Source organism: Myotis brandtii, unplaced genomic scaffold, assembly GCF_000412655.1.
Source record: "Myotis brandtii unplaced genomic scaffold, ASM41265v1 scaffold78, whole genome shotgun sequence".
Taxonomy (NCBI): domain Eukaryota; kingdom Metazoa; phylum Chordata; class Mammalia; order Chiroptera; family Vespertilionidae; genus Myotis; species Myotis brandtii.
The window spans coordinates 2,410,235-2,432,935 of record NW_005371131.1 but is presented as its reverse complement, the minus strand read 5'-3'; the positions used below and the strand labels follow the sequence as shown (position 1 = coordinate 2,432,935).

The 22,701-nt window shown below is 38.8% G+C and overlaps 1 protein-coding gene across 24 annotated transcripts in view; it reads right to left on the bottom strand.

The window, feature by feature from the left end:
• RBFOX2 (RNA binding protein, fox-1 homolog (C. elegans) 2) overlaps nt 1-22,701 on the bottom strand; it is a 197,094-nt gene that overhangs the window by 76,628 nt on the left and 97,765 nt on the right. The window contains exon 1 of one of the 24 annotated variants that reach the window (XM_014530824.1): nt 8,641-8,925. The exons of 21 other annotated variants lie outside the window; for them this stretch is intronic. In XM_014530824.1, coding sequence (XP_014386310.1) covers nt 8,641-8,667 — 27 coding nt within the window. In that variant the 5' untranslated portion in view covers nt 8,668-8,925. Of the gene's footprint in view, nt 1-8,640; nt 8,926-22,701 lie in introns of those variants that run through there. 2 more of the 24 variants (XM_014530829.1, XM_014530828.1) reach the window with 2 other exon arrangements.

The window sequence follows — 22,701 nt, the reverse complement described above, 5'->3', positions numbered from 1 at the left end:
CAAAGCTGGTCCACCATCTACTTTTGTACAACCTGAAAGCTAAGCATGGTTTTTCATTTTTAAATAGTTGAAAAATATTTGGAAAATACATGAAATTCAAATTCCAGTGTCCATAAATAAAGTTTGCACTGAAACATAGTCACCCCCTTCACTTCTGCATCGTCTGACTTCTTTCATGCCAACAGAAGAGTTGAACAGTTGTGACCGAGGCAGCATGGCTCCCAGAGCCAAAAATATTAACTCTCTAGACATTAACAGAATGTGAATGTTGAAGTTAAATTTTTCTAAATCTCATCCTCTTTACTTAAGTGTCAGTTTGCCTCTCTCAAACTTCTTACAAGGGATCTCATAATCAATTTTAATTAAAAGAATATAGTTATATATAATTTGTGGATATAAAAGTATTCTTTATAATTTCATAAAATAATTATTGATTTACATTAGCATATTTTCTACTTAAATATTCCTTTACATATGAATATTAAATTTTGGTTGCAGAACTTTATCCTGTAATTCTGAATGAATTAAGTATCTCTAGTTATATAACTTCAAGTTATAATTTTAAAAACTATTTCTTTTTGTTAATAGCAGCCCAGCTATACCTGTATCCTGAGCCATTAATTAAATAAGAAATGTTATTCTAATATTCTGAAACTGATAGCTCTTTGAAAAATTCAAGAAGCATGATGAAAAGAATAAATATGCCAACATAAGCTAATCTAACAATATTTCTATGGTATTTGATTTATAATAAGTATTATTAAATCAGAGTGCTTTCAGGGTTTAATTTTGTTTGTTATATTTGACTTCTATTCTCAATGATCATGTTTTACTGTTGCTACTGATTTAAAAGACTAAATTCCCAATTTTTGTTTTCTAACACTTTTTTGATACAATTTTTCAAGATTTCAAGGGAAGTGATTACATTTATTTTTGCTGATTTTCAATTATGTCATTTGTTGGTCCAATTGGCATCTTCAAAACAGTGTTTCTACAAAGTAAGTTTTAAAATAAAAAGTTCAGTGTTAGAAACCTTTGAGGGATCTGAGCAAGACTTAGAGGCTGAAAGGCAGGTAGATTCATGCCAATCAGACAACAGCATGCTTTATAATGAAATACAATATTCTATTTAAGAGTTGAGGATAATATCCCTTATTTTTGAAGTTATAAATTATTGACAATACTACATGATCAATAAGCTTTGAGAACTGAGTAAAGTCAAACATGTCAAAAAACCCACTTCTAACAAAGATACCATACTTAATAATATTCATATTGATATTTTACTTAGTAATTAGATAGAAATGATAAGTCATTCATATAAATTGACACAATTAATCCAGGACAGTAAAGACCCTGGAAACCATGTTTTCCTATCTACGAGGAACAATTCAAGGAAGCAGATAAGATGAGCCAAGAGAACAGAAAATTAAATAGGACCCTTAGCCAGTATCTTCAAATATTTTTTTTTTAAATGAAGAATTTCTTTTTTTTAAAATATATTTTATTGATTTTTTACAGAGAGGAAGGGAGAGAGATACAGAGAGTTAGAAACATCGATGAGAGAGAAACATCGATCAGCTGCCTCCTGCACATCTCCTACCGGGGATGTGCTTGCAACCCAGGCACATGCCTTTGACCGGAATCGAACCCGGGACCTTTCAGTCCACAGGCCGACGCTCTATCCACTGAGCCAAACCGGTTTCGGCAATATTTGTTTTTTATGAAGAGAAATTAAACTACTCTATGTGACTTGGTATGACAGAACTATGAAGAGTAAGAAGCCAATAATGAAAACAGTTTATCATATGGAAAACTTTTCTACTTTTTAATGGCCAACAACAGAACTATTTATCTTATGAGGCTGGTAGTATAATGGAAGTGTGTGCAAATTTAGAATAGATCTCCATTTTGAAACCTATCACTGCCTGTATCCAGAGTTATCAGGTTGCTTACAAGACCTCAAAAGTCTAATGAATGGAAAAAAATCGGAAAAATACCACTGACCTCAAAAGGTGATTATAAGTGGTATATGATACAAATATTGTTATACATACAAATGTGATCTGTATGCAAAATAGGTACAAAGTAGATATGCAAAAATCAAGTTATTTCAATAACAGTCATTATTCCTAGTGGTTAAGAACAGGGAAGCTAGAGCCAAACTCCTTGGGTTTAAATCCTGGCATTGCCACCTTAGGCAAGCTACTTAACCTCTCTGTACTCCTGTTTCCTAATTTCTGCAATATGGATATTAATACTTATAAGGCTGCTAAAAGGAATAAATGACATAATATATAAAGCATTGACAATAGTGCCTGATGCATATATATGCACTCTGTAATGTTACCGATTTTTATGTAATACTAGAGGCCTGGTGCACGAAATTAGTGCCCTAGGGGGGGGGGACCCCTCAGCCCGGCCTGCGCCCTCTCGCAGTCCAGGAGCCTTTGGGGGATATCTAACTGATGGCTTAAGCTGGCAGTCAGACATCCTTAGCACTGCCACTGCGCTCACCAGCTGTGATCCCGGGCTTGTGGCTGAGTGGTGCTCCCCTGGTGGGAGCCCACTGAACATCAGGGGGCAGCTCCTGCGTTGAGCGTCTGCCCCCTGGTGTCAGTGGACGTCATAGTGACCAGTAGTTCTGCTGTTTGGTCGATTTGCATATTAGCTTTTTATTATATAGGAATTATAATAATGCACTCATTTTATTCAATAGCGAATTCCCTTTTATTTTAAGTATTCCATCAAAACCTTGAATAAATCAGAGATGACAATTCCAGAAGTAATCAGTCTCAACTAAATTAATTCATTTACATATTCAACAAATATTTACTAAATATGTAATACCTACAAGAGGATTCAAGTGCAGTGGATTAAGAGTATGGATTCCCTAACCCTAACAACCCCTCTTAAAAAAAAGAGTATGGACTGCCAAACCAGTCTGTGGATATGAATCCCCATAACATCTCTTAGTAGCTATATAAACTTGGGCAAACTACCAAACCATTACATGTCTCAGATTCCTCTTCTGTACTATGGGGTAATTGTAGAGGTGCTGGAGGATTCAATGAGTTAATGGAGGTAAAGTGCTTAGAACAGTACCTGATAACTATATATAAAGGCTAGATACTTAGCTATTATTATGACCACATTCCAGGCACAGTTCTAGACACCACGAATATAATAGACTGCTGACAAGGTCCCTGACCCTTTTGGTGGGGAAGGGGCATGGATAACGAAAACAAAAATAACAAGTAACAATAAGCACTAAAAATCAGTGAAGACAAATTTAGGGGGATAGGGACTGACTGGAGGTTTCAAGTTGAGATAGGAAGGTCAATAAAGAGCAGGGGTCCTCAAACTACAGTCCGCGGGCCACATGCAAATACAAATATTGTATTTGTTCCCGTTTTGTTTTTTTACTTCAAAATAAGATATGTGCAGTGTGCATAGGAATTTGTTCATAGTTTTTTTTTTTAAACTATAGTCCGGCCCTCCAACGGTCTGAGGGACAGTGAACTGGCCCCCTGTTTAAAAAGTTTGAGGACCCCTGATAAAGAGCTCTCCTTGAGAAGTCATGGGATCGGAGAGAAGAGCATTTCCAGCCAAGAGAAAACAGAAAGGCCCTGAGGAGAATGCAGGTGTGTTAAGGGAACAGCAAAGAGGTCAGTGTCATTGGTGCGAAATATGGGAAGAGAAGAGCAGCAGGCGATGAGGTTGTAGAGGTAGCCAGGTTACGATCACGCCGGGCCTTGGAGACTGGAGTAGGGACACGGGATTTTACTCTGAGCCTGAAGGGAAACAACGGGAAGGTTTTAAGCACAGGAGTGGCAAAAATCAGACCTGCATTTTAAATGGTTCACTCTGGCAATGACCTCTAGTGAATTATTTGATGCCAAGGTGTCCTGAACTCAGTCATTCCAAAAGTAGGAGAGGGACGTTTAAGCATCTGAAAATGGAAACGATACAGCTCGGCAGGCTGCAGTTTCGGACTGCGCAGCGAGGAGTGAGCCTGGAGTCCAATAACAGAGTCACTACATTCAAAGCAGCACACCATTTACTGCGGAGATCCCACATTCCATTTGCGTTGGCTGGATTTAATATGTGAAGTGTTGCGTAGAAATGTTTAAGAAAGATTTGACAGTGGTCTGGGAATGTTGGGGGGAGAGGGGAAGAGTGAGGAATTATGACTCCAGAAGGGAATGCTGGGGACACCAACACAGTTAGATTCCAGAGGAACAGTCCACCAGAAGGACGCCGGTGGGCACAGGGCTGCCCCATCACTGTGACTGGTTCCTAGGGAAGATCTGTCTGAGTGCCACACACAAATGTCCAAGAAACACCGAGAGGGATGAGGCGTGTCATTCACCTTTCAACTTGGAGATGTCCTGTGTAGCAATATAAACTTGAACAGCAGATGGTCAAACGCTAAGCTTACCTAACTGCAAAACTAAGGAGAAAGATAAAGGAAAAAATAAAGGGAAGGGGCAAAAGGGGTGTGTGCTTGAGGTGGGGACATGTGAATGGGAAGAAAAACCATTTAATGAGTCAAATTTCATCATATTTGTGGAATTCTGAGTGTCTTTCAGGAAAACTATATAATTTTTAGAATAGCCGTATTTTTCAAGAGCCAGTCTTGGTCTTGGCAAGGAAATGGTTAGAACTGAAGATATGGAGTAGTGTAGAAGAATTCAGAAAGAAACCAAATCTCTGGAAAAAGTGAGGCTTTTTTTTGATTCATGGTAAAGGAACATAAATTACTCTCCAACCCACAATCTCCGCCTACCCCCCAACTTCCCAGAGTCCTGCGCAGCACATAGAAAGTGGAAAGTGGCCAAAACAAACAGTGTGGGCTGAAGCTCTGTGGATGAAGGGTGGGATGAGGTTCGGGTGGAACTGGCAGGCAACCGAATGGAATCACTTTAAAGCAATGCCACAAAATGGAGACTAAATAATCACTGAGGACTTGCAAAAGTCGCAGAAAATTGGATATGCTTAGCAAAACCATAGAACAGATTCCTTACTCCAACTCATTTCAAAAAGACAAAAAACAAACAAAACCCTAAAAGGACAGGAAAAAACTGAGACAGAGCAAAACATACCTGCTCTCTTATCTGTCTTTAATTAAACCATAAAATACCGTCCCTCTCCTCTTCTCCCAGCCACCCTGGAAGAGAATAGCTAACTGGCAGCAGCTCAGGTGAAAGACTTCAGAGCCTTCCAGCTACAAAGGGGAGATAGCAGACAATGGAACCGGTGATTCATTACAAAAGAATACACTCAAGAGAGGCCTGCAGCCACATGGGCTCACTGCACTATTTAAAGGAACAGCCACCCCCTTTCCAACCTCCCTTATTCTTAACACCTTCCCTCCTCTTGGTCCTGATGGAAACCAGATTTTGAAGAAAATGCCAGCAAAGCACTGAGCTGTCCAAGAAAGGGAGGGCTTTGTGTTCCACAGAAACTGGCAGCCCTACACATCCAACTGTAAAATCTTTTCCTTTCTGCTTAGTATATTCTCCCTTTCAGCAACAAATAGTATAACTGAGTCTGAGTCTGGCTAAACATTTAAAAAAATTAATTGGAGCTGGAGTCATTTGCGATTTTGTTTTTCTAATCTCACACATATTACAAAAATGATTTTTCCTCTTTTCCTTCCTTTAATTCCATATTGTTATTTTGCATAGATATAAGAAGACACAATAATTTGGTTCACATGTTCAGAAATAAAGAGTTATCTCAGTGAAATACTCCTACAACATATACATGAACGAGAAAAACCTAGTTATAAAAAAAAATATGGCACTACCATGTCTGCCATATTAAAATTTTGTGATTAAATTCCTATTTGCTTAAAAAAAATCCTCACCTGAGGATATGTTTTTATTGATTTTGAGAGAGAGAAAGAGAGAGAGAGAGAGAGAGAGAGAGAGAGATGTGAGAGAGAAACATCCATCAGTTGCTGACTGAGTATTGAACCTGCAACCGTTTTTTAGTGTTTAGGACGAAGCTCCAACCAACTGAACCACCCAGTCAGGGCTCTATTTGTTTTTTTAAGGCAAATCACTGATTACTTATTGTAAATCACAAAGTAGTTTGTTAATTAAACAAAAAAGAGGCCTTATAAAACTAGAGCATGCATAATAATAAAGCGCACACATATTGCAAGTACTGATCTAGATCTAAATTGTATGATGAAAATGTCATCCACTGAGAGCTCTTTTCCCTATTCCACTGGGTGAGTGATGGAAACTAAGGGATATAGAAATGTTAAGATTGGAGAAGCAGAACTTAGGTGACAAATGGTGAAATCCCATCTAAATAAGTTTCCTAATATACTAATCAAGATATTAAATACAATAATAAACCATCTAACTTTGAAAACCAAACCCTAACAATACAGACAGTTTTTATTTAGACACTCATGTGACAGATCATTATCATATATTTAGATTAGATGTCTGGCTTGACAAACAAAACACCAACAAATTCCCCTCAAAACAAAAAAACACCTCGTCCCAAAAAACACACCCACAGGACAGGTAAACATTTGGCCCATTTGGTTATGTCCTTTGATTTTTTCCCCTAGATTACCAACAACTATGTACATTACATTAACATAGAAAGTGTACACCAAAACAAGTATGATGGGATAGTGAAAACTGACAAATTTGATATTCTATACTTTCCCATTGTATAAATTTAGGAGGGGCAAAGACAAGTTGTTTCCTTCAGCATTCAGCACATCCTGAGAAAAATCATGATGATTTTAGTTTATCTATTATACTTCCTCAGCATCCCTCTTTCCTGTTTCTATATCTCTTCTGCTTCATTCTTAAAATATAGTTTCCTTAAATACCAATAGTAAGAACACAATATTAAGTGTGCATATGCCTGTGCATTCCAGCCTGTGCTTACACATGCTTAACCAGCTCCTTAGAAACTAAGGGGGCATGTTCCAAGATGTATAAAAAGTCCTAGTTTCAATAATTCTTTCACTGATTTAAAAATATATATAATGAAAAGTCAAGTAGTTGAAAAGCCTTCAGGAACAGCTGAGAAAGAACAGAGCCCATACCCTCTAATATTGCCAGCTAATGAAAATTGAATGAGGGCTCCAAGGTTAACAAGTATCATCTCCCAAGCAACAAAGAGAATGCAGAAATAGGTTTCCTCTCTATGGAAATTTTTTTAAAAGTAAAGCAATATTTCAAAAGAGTGAATTAGGTTGACAATAAAGGGATACGAGATAGAAGAGAAAATATTTTAACGGTCTCCACTTTCTAAAGGAGGGAGAGATTTCTTGATAACCTCCAAACTCAGATTTAGTGAAGAATTACTTTGGAAAAATATTCTTTGAAAGTTCCCTTTCCTCTAGGTCGCGTTGAGAAAATCTGCCTAATGCTGTCCCTCCTTCCCAACAGGACTGCGGGGCATTATATAACATTTAACAGAGCGGGGCTCCCAGCTCCTAAACTGATGCCTATGTCCCCATGGCTAGCTGACTCTCTCGCCCTCCGGTGGTGACTTGGAGAGGCAGAGAAGAGAGAGTACAAAAAAAGGGGGGCAACCTCCTTAAAAGGAAAGCACTGTCCAGTGATGAAATTTCCCTACAGAGCATAAAAGCCTGCAGTGAAAATGACCCTAAGTCTGAGACTAAAGGACATGCACGTTCTGTAGCGCACATGATTTCTCACTGATAAATCACATACTCATTACTCCCTCTCTCTACCTATAGAAAGGAAAAGGGGAAAGGAACACACAAAAGGGTGGCAACAAGAACGATAGCACTGCCGGGGAACCACAGAAGAGTATGCACCTTCCATTTGCCAGGAATGACTTGCTAAAATGCAGATTACATATTGCCTGGCATAACCAAAGACAGACAGAGAGAGAGAGAGAGAGAGAGAGAGAGAGAGAGAGAGAGAGATTCCCCCATTTCTCAGTCCCTCTCCTTCAAATGCCTTTTAATGCCCCCGTGATCGTCATTTATACACTCAGATCTGTTCTGTCAGGCAGCTTTACCTGCCTCTGCTGCACCTGCATGCTCCTATGGTTCCTACTGAGAACATTCTTTGCCAGTAACAAAGCCAGGAAAATGGAAACATTTTCCTAGTCTTCATTTTTAATAAGCCATCTGGAGCGAAAGTAGCAAAACTGCAATTCCATCGCCAATTCTGAGAAACCGAAGTGAATCGGGAATCAGATTTCTCCGTAACACAAATTCTTCTGCAATTCTTAAAAGGAAGTCAATCCCTCTCCCCTCTTTTTGGCAGTCTACGAGAATCTCTTCCTACCTCTGCAGTCTCTCTCTCTCTCCCTCCCTCTTCTCAGAACCAAGACAAAGAGGTAGACAAATCCCCACAGGGTTTTTCCTGAGCTACAGCTGCACCGTACAGGAAACAGGAATCTGCTACGGAGGGGGTGGGGGGAGAAAAGGCTACGGATACATCTCTCTTTCCCTCTCTCTCTCATGAACTCACAACACACACAGACTTTTCAGTTGATAACAATAAATCTGGTCTTCTCTAAGAAGACAATAATAATTAAAACTCTAATGGCTATACCCCACCCCCATATCTTTATTTCTATCCCAGAAACGGGAAAAGAAACACACCGAGGAAACACAAATCTTACCTGAGTTACCATTTTCTTTTTCTCCATAAACCAAAGGGAATGATGATGAACACTTCAAAGCAGTCGTGTTAGGGCACACCTTCCACGGCCTTCTTTCCCCCCCTCCCCCCCCTCAGTCTAGCTATTTAAGGGTAAATGATTGATCTCCCTTTATCCCCTCTTCCTTTTTCTTTCTAGTGTTTCTTCCTTTCTTTTCTCTTCCTCTCTGGCAGTCTCTCCCCCTCCTTCGTTCTCCAGCTCCCTCCCATATCTCAGGCAGATGGCTGAAGGAAGCCCCACCCCTGAATGCCTAAGGCAATTAATCAGAGTAGAGCCCCACCTCTTCCTCCTCCTCCCACCCCCTCCCAGCAGGCTTACAGCTCCCAACTCCAGAAACAGGCCTGCTGGAGAATGGCAGTTTGGTGTGTGCTTTGCGCACGCGTGTGTGTGTGTGTGTGTGTGTGTGTGTACCCGTGTGCGTGTGTGAGGGGAAGAAGGGAGGAGGGGGAGAGAGGGGGAGGGGCAAGCGCCATGTGCAGGCATATTTTAAGGAGTGAATATCTGCGATGGTGGCATTAACTATGTAGCACTGGAAGCATTTGTAGGCTTACAATAGTTAATGCAGATTTAGAATATTCCACCCATGAATATATAATAAACAAGAAGTGAAACAAATTTTTTTTTTAAATATACATTTCTACTGATGCAGTTTATAGATGTAGTGAATTTAAGGAAACGTAAAAAGATGTTGAATGGCCACTGACCGGAAAGGTTTTCAAGGACCGGGAATATGCAAGAATCTGCTTGAACTAAACCCAGTCCAATGACTGAAAGGACTGAAAGAGAGGAGGAATGTAATTGAGTGCTTATTGTTTCTACTGTAAAAACCTGGGGATTCTGAAAAAGCTGTCTACAAACATGACTGCTTAAGGCTTCTGGCTTCATTAAAAATTCTGGTTAACTGAGAATTTACCCTTTGTGATCCCCAGGCTTCTGTATTTCAGCCTCTATTAAAAAACATAAACCTTTTCTTACATACACACTGGACATCTGTGTCATTATTGTAATCAGTAACTGTTACTATAGAGTACTATAGATATACAACGTTTGGGAGAATATTTATTGAATGTAAGAGTTTCTCTTATTAAAAGGAAATAATGAAAAAAGCATCCAAGATGTACTTCAGTCCAGAAGTCCTGGTCGAAGTTTTAACTGGGCCCTTTACAAGTAAATGATCTTGGAAAAGTTTTGACCTCTGAATATAAATTTTATAATCTCCCTACTTTATATTATTAAATATTCAAATAGAACAATCTATGTGAATGTTTAATGAGTTTGTGATGTTTCTTATTTGTCTCATAAAATAGATTTTCTAATTTTTTTAGTATTCTAATAAGATCCTAAAGGATTTTATTATATGTTTTAGTTATGCTATATTTATTATGTTATAAGCTCTAATAGATTACACAAAGGGCAAAGAGATTAATTCCAAAATTAAGCTTCCTATTTTTAAAATAAACAAAGAAATCAAAATTAAAAATCAAAAACCACATTGAGAATACATAGTTTTTTGCTGTATCTATAAGAATTGTTTGGCAAAATGTATAACCACACTTATCAAAAATTTACTGTATAATAATAATGTTGGCTGGTATATTACCAATATAATACCATCATGCTCCCACTCAAATTAATAATCATTCAAACAATTCTGAAAAGAACATCGGAGCCTGGCAGGTGTGGCTCAGTGGTTGCGTGTCAACCTATGAGCCAGGAGGTCACGGTTCAATTCCCAGTCAGGGTTAGGGTTAGGCCTCAATCCCCAGTGGTGGGGCATACAGGAGGCAGCCAATCAATTATTCTCTCTCATCACTGATGTTTCTATCTCTCTCTCCCTTCCTCTCTTAAATCAATAAAAATCTTAAAAAAAGAAAAAGAACACAGGAGCTAGCAAACAATCTATAGACCCTAGAGAAACTGGCACAATCAGAGCTATTTACTGATACCTACAATACCTCAGAGCACTATTCTGGGCATTTTACAGACATCTGTATACTTTTGCTATAATCCATAATATGTAAAGAAATATGTACCAAAGAATGGAATCTTTAAACATTAGGGAAAAACATGATGAGAAAGAAATAGATCAGTACCAGGCTTGTTCTTATTTAACATTTTTAGAAATAATCTGGAAGATAGAACATATTGCATTCTCTAAATTTGCAACTAAAAAGCCATAGGAGATAAAATGCAGTCAAATTTTTTAAAAGGCAAAGTGAGTAAGCAGAAAACAGGTAGGTGAATTTCACTGAAAGCAGGGGCAACCTGGTGTACTTTTGGAAGAATCTAAATCCTATTTATGGGATAATTTTATTTTCAGTTCTAATATAAGAAATAAACCTGAGAATCACTGTATACCATTCTCTAAATCCACTGGCCCAGTATAGTGCCAGGGGCAAAAAACCACACACCAAGAAGAGAGACTCCACACACACACACACACACACACACACACACACTACCCTTATGAAAGCACAGCTATCTTGAAGCAGCCTCTACCCATAAAGATAATAAGGCCCCAAGAAGAGAGAGAGAGAGAGAGAGAGAGAGAGAGAGAGAGGGTTTTAAATAAAAAGGCAAATGAGAGATCCCCACATACAGAAAGTCTAGGATTAGGTCTAGGAGAAAGGTTTCCTTAGGCCTGGTATTCATGCCTCTTTTCTACATTTAGGACCAACATTTAATACCGCAAATAAAAGCTTATACAAGTCATTAGCACAAGTTAGTATGAACTAAAGCAAAAATAAATATTAAAATGATTTTTATAAATTCACTAAATAACAGGATCATTGTGAGCACTGGACAAACTCAAGGATATTTTCAAGTGTGTCCCTGACTTTAAAGGCTGACATTAGAGAGGACAATTTGCTCCCTGGTGCCCAAGAGAGAGAAGAGCAGTTGAATAGCCTGGCTCTGATCCAGCAGAGCCGCCGAGTCCCCAGTGGTGCACCAGGAGAAACTCATTTTTGGGCTTTTTCTGGGTGGGGGTATGGCGTTGGGGAAGTGGTCCAGCAAATATACAATAAGAATGTCAGCTAAGGGAGGAGACCACATCCAGCCTCACGGTTCAATCCCCAGCCTCGAGCATAGTGCCTGGTCGGTATTCAATTAACATTTGTTAAATAGAAGAATTTCTCCTAGTTGTCTCAATTTCTTCATCACTTCCTTGATGTTCTATGCAATCCTCGAACTCTAGCTTCCTTTTCCCCATACCATTCAATGGAAATTTACCTTACTGAAGTCACCAAAGACCTCTGATGGTCAAACTCAATGGACATTTCACATTTTCTCTGACTTATCTGTGGTTTTTGGCACTCTCACCTTTAGGAAATTCTCAGTTTAAAATGATACCAGTCTTTCCTGATTTTCCTCTTTTCGTGTTCACTAACTTCCTGTCCACCCTCTAAATGTTGCTATTGCTGGAGGTGCCCTCAGACGTCTATTTAACTGCATACCACAGATTCTTCACCTTAGGTGCAGAGCTCCTCACATAGACACCCCTGTGGAAATTTGTTTACATATGTACACTTCTGTGCAGAGAGGATCCCTAGGATTCATCAGAGTCTCCAAAGGCTACAAACCTCAAAAAAGTTCAATACTGCTGAATGCGCTTGCTCTAGGGGATGTAACCCATCCCATCGCTTTAATTACCATCCATTTACCCTGATCTCCACATTTCTATGTCCGGTCCACATGTTTTCTGAATGCCAGATCAAGAAATGCAACTGCCACCCTGGCCAGTGCTGCTAAATGATTAGTGGTCAGCCGGAGCTCTGAAGGCCGGAGCTATGAAGATCGTAGGTTTGATCTGGGACCCAATAGGGGTGCATGCAGGAGGCAATCAATCAATGCATCTCTCTCACATGGAAGTTTTTCTCTCTCTCCTCCCTCCTTCCCTTTTACTCGCTATAAAAAGCAGTGGAAAAAATATCCTCGGGTGAGGATTAAAAACAATAAAAAACCAACTGCCAAATAATGGTCAACTCATTTAGCTTCCGAGATCAGACGTCAACTCATTTAGATATCTCTAATTTAAAAGTCCAAAACTAAATTCTCAAAGTTAGGTCATTAATTCATTTAACAAATGGTTGAAAAAAAATAAACAAATGGTTGAGTGCCTACTATGTGCTGGGCAGAGTTCTAGGCAAGAGGGGAAATGAGTAAAGGACAAAGGAATAAAAATCCCTCTCTGTGTGAAGCTTGGATTCTAGGTACCCACTGTACTATGTTTGTTGTCTTAGTGAATGGTTAAATTTCATGACTGGTAAAATCGCTACCATTTCTTTGGAATTTACTCTGTGGTGGCTTCCCATCAGGCAGATACTTATTAGCTCACTTCATCCTCACGGTGAGATACTTTACTCTCCTTCTTGGAGATGAGGAAGCTGTCTCTTTGCCTCCAGTCTACCACTCTTCCCATCCGAGCCTCTTGCTACTGCCAGAGCAATCTTTCCAAATGCACAGCTCATTGTGCCACTTCCCTGATTCAAATGCTCAACTATTCCCATAGCTCCAAAGGGGGGAAATCCTAACTGTTAAGTAGGTGCCTAACACATAATCTGGCTTTCGCATGCTTGTCAGAGTCACTCCCCACCCCTCGCTCTTCCTGCCCCCACCACACTGAACGACATGCAGTTAGTTCCTCAACGACACCATATTTCTGTTTTATGTTCTTACTCCTCTGAATATGGCCTTCTATCTGTCTAGTTCATCCTTCAAGGCTCCCCTAGTTCAGAAAGCCTTTCCTGACTCTACCAGCTCCCATATGTGGGTTAGGGACCCCTTATCCCTGTGCCTCAGAGCCTAACCCACAGTTCATAACTGTTGGGGTTAGTGCTTCTGTGTAACTATGAATAGACTGTGAGCAATCTGAGGAGAGGAATTGTGTGTTTCATATCCCAGTTCCTCACCCAATGCCTTAATTCATAGTAGATGAATAAATGTTTGTTGAGATCAAACAATAATTCCTTGATTTCTATCACTAGCCATTTATTTATCCATACATGGATACCTAAGAATAAAGAGTATCTATGAGATTATCAAAATATTACCAAAGCATTCTTTTCTCTAAAAGAGTACTTGGAAATAGCTTCAACTTCATAAATTCACTCCAGTATCTTAGAAATCTGAAGCCTAGAGGAAGACGCACCAAAAAAAGAGTGAGAGAAAGGCCTATTTTCAACTTTATTATAATAGTTCAGATTCTAGACAAAATAACTCACTGATTAAAAAACTCACAAGTTTAGGTGCTCTTACTCTTTACAATTTTACACAGATGTGACTCAACTTCTCTCCCTTCCACCCACGCACCAGCAATGCCATAAAAGCAGATCCCAGAGTCCCTGACTAGAAGGCAGGTTTTGCTCATCCTTTCCCAGGCTGCCTCTGGCACCCAAGTGAAAGGCAACATTAAAGGGACAGCATTTCCTGCAATAATAAAAACTTGTTAATGTAACAGCTCTTCACAGCACGCCCCCACACAATAACCCTAATTAAGTGTAAATAACAATTTATACCTAATAGATATTAAATACCTTCTCAGAAGCATATCAATAACACTTTAATATTCTTTGCCCCAACATTCCCTTTAATATAAATGTAGTCAAGTTATAGCTAAATCTATTATTTCCTAGCTTCTTTTCTCTAGTTCAGACAGGGTTCACTTATATAGAACCCATTCTAGAAAATGAGGTGAGAGGAGAATTCGAAATCAACTGTTTTAGACTTTATATGCTTATAAAACCAACTAACACTCATATTTATTTCTTATCCCCCAAAATCAAACCTTTAGAACAAGATCACAAATAACATACACTATAACATAGGTGATGCCAGAGAAATTAAAAAGAAAATCATAAATTATTATCTAGATTTGGGTAATATACTCATATATTTAAAAATCCCCAAGCTCTAGACAACTAGAATCAAATAATTAAAATTATGTACACAATCTCTGTATTCTATGAGAGATTAAGGAAAAGGTTCTTAGGCAAATATTAAAAAGGAATGGGAGGTTAACAAATTTATCAATAACTAGATTATAAAAAAGTTAAGCCCTGGCCGAGTAACTGCATACTCAGTTGGTTAAAGCATCATCCTGATACTCCAAGTTGTGGGTTCGATCCCCAATAAGGGTACATACAAGAAGTAACCAGTGAATGTATAAGTGGAACAACAATTTGATATTTCTCTCTCTCTCTCAAATCAATCAATAAAAAAAAATAATAATGGCCAACTAACTTGTGAAAACTGAGGTGCTGTTTCTCCAAATTTAAATTTGCTATGTCTTTCTGTCTTCTTCACTGCTACCACTAAATCCTGTGCCTGGCACACAGTAGGTACTCAAAAAACATTCTCAAAATGAGAAATTAAATAATGCATGTCACACTATATTGAGATCATCTTCCCACAAAGAAGTAGAAAGCCTCTGGGCTCATTCACTCTAAGGCATTCTGCAGACCAGAGCATAGGCTGGGCAAATGTACCTTTTATTTATTTATTAGAGGCCCAGTGCACAAAAATTGTGAACTTGGGGGGTGAGTAAGGTCCCTCAGCCTAGCCCGCACCCTCTTGCAGTCCAGGAGCCCTTGGGGGATGTCCAACTGACGGCTTAGGCCTGCTCCCTGAAGTCGGACATCCTTAGCACTGCCGCAGAGGTGGGAGAGGCTCCCACCACCACTGCTGCGCTTGCCAGCTGTGAGCCCGGCTTCTGGTTGAGCGGCACTCCCCCTGTGGGAGCGCACTATCTACCAGGGGGCAGCTCCTGTGCTGAGCATCTGCCCCCTGGTGGTCAATGCGCGTCATAGGACCGGCTGTTCTGCTGTTCAGTCAATTTGCATATTAGCCTTTTATTATATAGGATTTTTAAAAATATATTTATTGATTTTAGAGAGGAAGAGAGAGGGAGAGATAGAAACACCAGTGAAGAGAAAGAATCATTGATCGGCTGCCTCCTGCATGCCCTCTACTGGGGATTGAGCCTGCAACTTGGGCATGTGCCCTTGTCTGGAATTGAACCCGGGACTCTTTAGTCTGCAGGCCGATGCTCTATCCACTGAGGTAAACCGGCTAGGGCCAAATGTACCTTTTAGATAGGTAACTTTCTATCTTTCAGTCTTCCAGGTGCCTTAAGTTGTACTTGACTATCCTCAATCCTCAAATCAGGACACTTAGCTACACTCCCAATAATGTAAGGTTCTGCTTCTTCCTCCTCTGACCGCCCATTTACCTCAAAACGATAATCAGTGGGAATGTGTGCAATGGGTAACAGGTTAAGTAAAACTGCGATAATAGGCGAACCCCTAACTTGCAACAACAGTTACACCCCACACCCCAATTTTTTTTTTATTGTGGTAACATACACATACCATAAAATTTACCATCTTAGCCATTTTCAAGTATACATTCAGTGGTTATTATATATATCCCTAATGTGGTACCATCACCACCATCCATCTCCAGAACTCTCAGTGGTGAGAGCATCGGCCCATGGACCAAAGGCTAGTGGGTTCGATTCCCAGACAAGGGCATGTACCTCGGTTGAAGGTTTGATCCCTGGCACCAGTCGGGGTGCTTGTGGGAGACAACCAATCGATGTTTCTCTCTCTTCCCCTCTCCTCCTCCCTTCCACTCTGTCTGAAAATCAATGGGAAAAATATCCTCAGGTGAGGATTAACAACAAAAAAAGAACTCTTCATTTTTTAAAACTGAAACTATATGCATTAAACAATAACTCTCCATTCTCCTTGTCCCCAGAGTCCTTGGAAACCACTACTGTACTTTCTGTCTCTATGAATTTGACTATTCTAGGTACATCATCTAAGTGGAATCATACAGTATTTGTCTTTTTGTGGCTGCCTTATGTCACTTACCATAGGTTCTTCCCTGTTGCAGCTTATTTCAGAATTTCCTTCCTTTTTAAGGCTGGGCAATGGTCCCCTGAATGTATGCATCCTATTTTGGTTATCCATTCACCCACTGATGCCCACTTAGATTGCTGCATCTACCTTTTGGCTATTGTGAATAATGCTGATATGAACATGGGTGAGCAAATATCTCTTCAAGACCCTGCTTTGAATTCTTTTGAGCACATATCCAGAAGTAGAATTGCTGGGTCATATAGTAATTCTATTTTTAATTTTTTTGAGGAACCACGATACTGTTTTCCACAGCAGCTGTACCATTTTACATTCCCATCAACAGTGTACAGGGTTCCAATTTCTCCACATCCTTGCCAACACTTGTTTTCTGTTTGACTGACAGTAGCCATCCTAACAAGTTATATTTTAACCATCCAGTCAGAGGCAGTAAATGTTTAACACAAAAGAATAATTTCAGAAACAATTTCTCAAATAGATGTGTGTGTTTTTCTGAGCAGGGATACAATATTCATTGTCCTTTAAATCATCTCTAACAAGCCCCTATCTACTTACTGTGCCTGTATTTTAAACTGATTTAGCTCAGGTTTGTTCTGCAAAAATTCCAACTAATAAAATAACCAATTTCAGTTGCACACTCTTAAGACAGACATGATTTTATTAACAATAAGAGCAATGAAAGGTCAAGTACCTAAAATATTTTATTGCTTCATGTAGAGGAGATGCACTTAGTTTCATTATCTCAACACTAGCAAATCTAGAATAGAGTGATCCTTAGGGGCTCGGACCAACACCCCCCTTTGTCCTCCCCTCCCCTCCCCTCCCAAATCTCAGTTTAACTCGACTCTATAGTGGGCCGGTCCGCATCTGAGGATTCAACCAACTTCAGAGAGAAAACAGTATTTGTGATCTGTGGTTGGACTCCACAATTTGTATGGGAAAATATTGTTTTCCATTGGGGGTTGATTGAATCCTCAGGTGAGAAATCCCCAGATACAAGGGGCTGACTGTATTTATTGAAAAAACAAAATCCAGTTTTGTAGACCAGTAGAGTTCAAACCCATGTTGTTCATGGGTTAACTTACTTAACTTTAAAAATAGGTGCAAAACCTTCATTGAAAAAAATACTTTTCCGGTAATACTGTAATAACTATGTATGGTGCCAAGTGGTACTTGAAATATTTGGGGGGTGGGGGAACCACTTTGTAAAGTACATGATTGTCTAACCACTAATACAAACAAAATGAAGTAAAATAAAATACTTTTCAAGTCTTAAAAAATACTATTTAATCATGTCCTCAATAATTTCCAATTGTCTAATGCACTGGTACAGAATCACAACTATTATGCAATGACAAGCTTTGACTTAAGATTAAGAATATAACAAAAGCTAAAAAAGAAAATTTTATAACCACAGTTAAGCATTTGGGTAGCAGATAGCCATCTATCACCCATTTACAAAGGTACTAAAAGAAAACTGTTACTTTAACAGATTTAAAATATAAGATTGTATAATAGTTTTGGATCCTTCAATTTAAAATTGTTTTTTTCAATCCCATTAATTTCCCTGATGTGGTGGAATGGAGGGTATATTCTTAAATTTTAACACCCCATTACCTGCCTTTCTAAGCTACCTTAATTTCAGATAGAATAAACCTACCAAAAAGAGCAAAGCCAGGAAAAGTGCTATTTCAAATACAGAACACTACATTCACCACTACTAAATTTTAATGCCCCCAAATATTTCAGGTGGCAAATTCATTTTATCATAAATGAATACAATTTTACTGTAAAAGACTTTATCAAACCTGCCATAATTTCTAAACAGGAACTTATTAATCCACTCTACAACTTTTATGGGGGGGGGGCAATTTTCTATCTCAAAAAATTCATTTACATATTAAAAAATTGTTTTTACTATATTTCCAATTACTTCCATCTTCGTTGGAAACACGTTTTCAGTTCTTTTCCTCAGACAATTTTGCTTATATTACAGTTATTACAAGTCCCTTACTTTGCTACATGGGTTTCAGAAATTTACTGTTCACAGATGTTTCTCTTCAAAAACATATTAATATTTACTTGTAAGAAGCTTTGCTTCTAATCTAGTCTCATGACATTTCCAGCCTTAGCTGTACTATAGACTGATCTATTGTTTTATGTGAGTAGAGAAATAATTCATAGATAAATGAGACCCACAAATATATCAAAACCTCATTATGGTAAATATAATATACTCTTAATTTGAATAACTCAAAAAATGGAAACCGTATGTCGTTAAAATAAAACATATAATATAGACCAATGGTTTAGAATCTAGTTAAAGAGACAACCACATCCCCTCCCATGTGACTTCAATACTGGTAGCTTGACTTGACTGAGCTGAGTTTACTCTGGAGGCTTCCTCATCAGGTCCAATGAAACACAGCTTGGTTTTGCCCTGGCCCGTATGGCTCTGCTGATAGGAAGTCAGCCTGTGCACCAAAGGGTTTGCTGGTTCGATTCCAGTCGAGGGCATGTACCTCAGTTTCAGGTTTGACCCGCACATGTGGGAAGCAAACAATCGATGTGTCTCTCACACAGATGTTTGTTTGTTTTCTCTCTCTCCCCCTCCCTTCCTACCTTCCACTCTCTAAAAAGCAATGGAAAAAATAATCCTCCGGTGAGGATTAACAAACAAAATTAAATTAAATTAAAAAATAGCTTGGTTTAGCCTTTTGGCTAAATACCTAATAAAATGTACTGGTTAGTCACTGTCTTTAACCCTGTGTATTTCTGTCCAACTTAAACTTAAGAGCTAATTATTACAGAAATGACCAAAGAAAAAATAAAATTGCCATGAAAACACAAATAAACTAAAACAAACTGAGAAACCAAGTAGTATCTATAATTCAGAAATAAGTGTATTAACCATTTTTATTTTCCTGTTCTAGGTTTTCAGCACAATTAGTTAATATTTCAAAGAATCTATGACAAATGAAAGATCATCTGGTCCAACCCCTTCATTTTATGTACAAGGAAAGTGGGGTCAAGGAAAACAAAGCTATTTGAGCACGAACATGGAGGTGGTTAACGTTATAGCTTGACTCAGAACCCAAAATATCCAGGAGTGTGCTTGATAATGGCCTAACATTTTCTAGTTCTAGATTTCAACAAGTCAATAACTAAGATGCCACTAATCCTATCTCAAAAATTATCTAAAATGTTAAGTGTAGAGTGTGTCTTCCACCTTTCTTAAAAATACAGCACTAAGAAAAAAATACAGCAACAACATTTGGAAACTGCCATCTATGCTTCTCTACTCAAAACAAAGCCTGAAGTTTATATAATATGGTGGCTTTATGTTATTTATAATGCCAGGCCCATTCTGTTTAAAATACACACATGCGTGCACACACCCATGGACATTGAAATTTCAGAACTTCTAGAGTTGAAAGCAACCACCCCTGCCCAGCCTTCAATACTATTTAAAACTCAAACTTCCTATTACAGCAAGTTAACAAAAAAACTTTGGGAAATCTACACCCTGAATAGTACCAGGTCAAAAGCTTATAAGCATTTCATTCCACCATAAAACCTTCATATCAATCAAATAGTATCTAGAAAACAAGTTAGAACCCTTGGCTTACCTGGACAACAGGATATTGATAATCCATACAATATACACCATACATAGCAATGGGGGGAAATCTTCAGAGAAAGATAGTACAAAAAAGTGCCTAAGCTTTTGCCTTGTTTGAACTAGCTGTCCTGTCCAAAGGAATTAGGCAGCACCAAAAAATCCTTGGCTGACTTCCAGCCTACGCAGATAGGTATGCTGGCTCAGATGAAGCCGGGGCTTGGTTCAGCCCAGGCTTCCACCCCAATAAGATTCAACACTACACAGAAGAAATGTTCAGGAAAAAGCAAAAAGCACCAACTGAGTTAGTAGCTATAGACTGAAAACTACACTAGAGATTTGCTGTTACTATTGGTTTTACTGGCAACTCCACCAAAAACTCGAGGCAGAGAATGACAGCCAAGGAAGGGAACACGGGCTTCTTAAAGTGCCACGCAAAAACAGTAGGAAGCACAAGGTATCCAGGATCCAAAATGATATATATGTTCCAGGCTTTACGTGCGTCAGAGGGAACACTCCCAATCCAGGCACGGAAAGGCGGATGGGACTGGTATTATTTCTCTATTCCTTCTTGGGCAAGATTGCGCGCACGCGCAGACACACACACACACACACACACACACACACACACACACCACCTCTTCTCAATGTCTCTGGCAGGGACAGGTGTTAGGATTAGCAGTATAAAACCCTCATGTCGTGAAAAGGAATGGAAGAAAAAAGAAGTTACACTGCAACATGCAGTAAAGGGATCCCTTTCATGACACTGTATGTTTGTGTATCATTTAACACCCCCTTCACTCGGCTTCAACAGAGGCTAGGACAGCTGGCAGGATCAGCACTAGAAAAGAGGAAGGTGGCCCCAACTCAGAGGCAACATGAGTCCACTGGAGACCTTCAGATATGCAAGATACTCTCTCAGCTGTTCCAATCAAACATGCAAGGATTAACTCTGGCTGCCTGCAAAAAGGTGGGGGTGGAAAGGTCTTTTCAGAAAAGCCAGTTGCTTTTCCCGATTTAGGAAGCTGCTATACCCACCCTACCATTATATAAAAACACACGTGTGAGCACATATTTCTATAGCAGATATTAAAAGCACTAACCAACATGGGCAGGTGTTAAGTCAGTCAGGTTAAAGAGTTGGCTTTCAGAGCCTAAACGGCCCATCTAAAAACAGAGAACTGCTAAGAAAAATTTTTAGAAAATAGGACACAGAATGAGTAGAAAGTGAAAATAAATGCTTAGTAAGAGACATACCACTTACAACTATCGCTCCTAAAAATCCCCTACTTGGGGCAATCACTCAAAAGTTCAAAATGATAAATAATTCTAAATTAGTTTCAGGGGTTACAATCTCCCTAATCTTGGAGTGCTAGTAATATTATAACATGTTTTGGTAAGATTAAACCATGAGGATTAAACACAACTGTGAGGCATTTGTGAGATTTGTGTATTACTGTGCTCACCCCCACCAGTGTAATTGTTCTCCTTTTACAGTTATTGCAATTTATTTTAGGATTGTTCAGAAAATTGTTTTTCAAGAGTCAAAATGCCTTAGTATACCTGAGATAGTTTTCTTGGTTAAATATCTACCTTCAATCTGCACCAACCATAACCGTAGGGACCTCAAGTTTTGCCAAGTATTGGATAACCAGATTATGTGATATTCTTCTTTGCTACTCTCTCATTCTTGTGTTTTTTGTTTTTTGTTTTATCTCCCTTTCCTTCCTTTCTGCTGATGCCACAATCCTACCAAGAGTGTTTGTTCAAAGATACTAGTTAGGACTCAGGTGAGAATGCTTTATAAAGATTGCTGGGAGTTCTACCAAGCATTCAAAGAAGAACTAAAACTTATCCTCCTCAGACTAGTCCAAAAAATTCAAGAGGAAGGCACACTTTCAAGCTCTTTCTATGAAGCCAGCATTACCCTAATTCCAAAACCAGATAAAGACACCACAAAAGAGAACTATAGGCCAATATCCTTGATGAACATAGATGCTAAAATCCTCAACAAAATTCTAGCAAATTGGATCCAGCATTACATTAGAAGATCATACACCTTGACCAAGTGGGATTTATTCCGGGGATACAAGGATGGTACAATATCTGCAAATCAATAAATGTGTACATCACATAAAATAAGAGACAAAAATCACATGATCATATCAATCGATGCAGAAAAAGCATTTGACAAAATCCAACACCCTTTCTTGATAAAAACTCTCAGCAAAGTGGGAATAGAGGGATCATACCTCAACATAATAAAAGCCTTATATGACAAACCTACAGCCAACATCATACTCAATGAGCAAAAACTAAACTCATTTCCCCTAAGAACGGGAACAAGTCAGGGATGCCCACTTTCATCACTTCTGTTTGATATAGTACTTGAAGTGCTAGCCATAGCGATCAGACAAGAAGAAATAAAAGGCATCCAAATTGAAAAAGAAGTAAAACTGTCCTTATTCATAAATGACATGATACTGTACATAGAAAACCCCAAAGACTCCATCAAAAAACTACTAG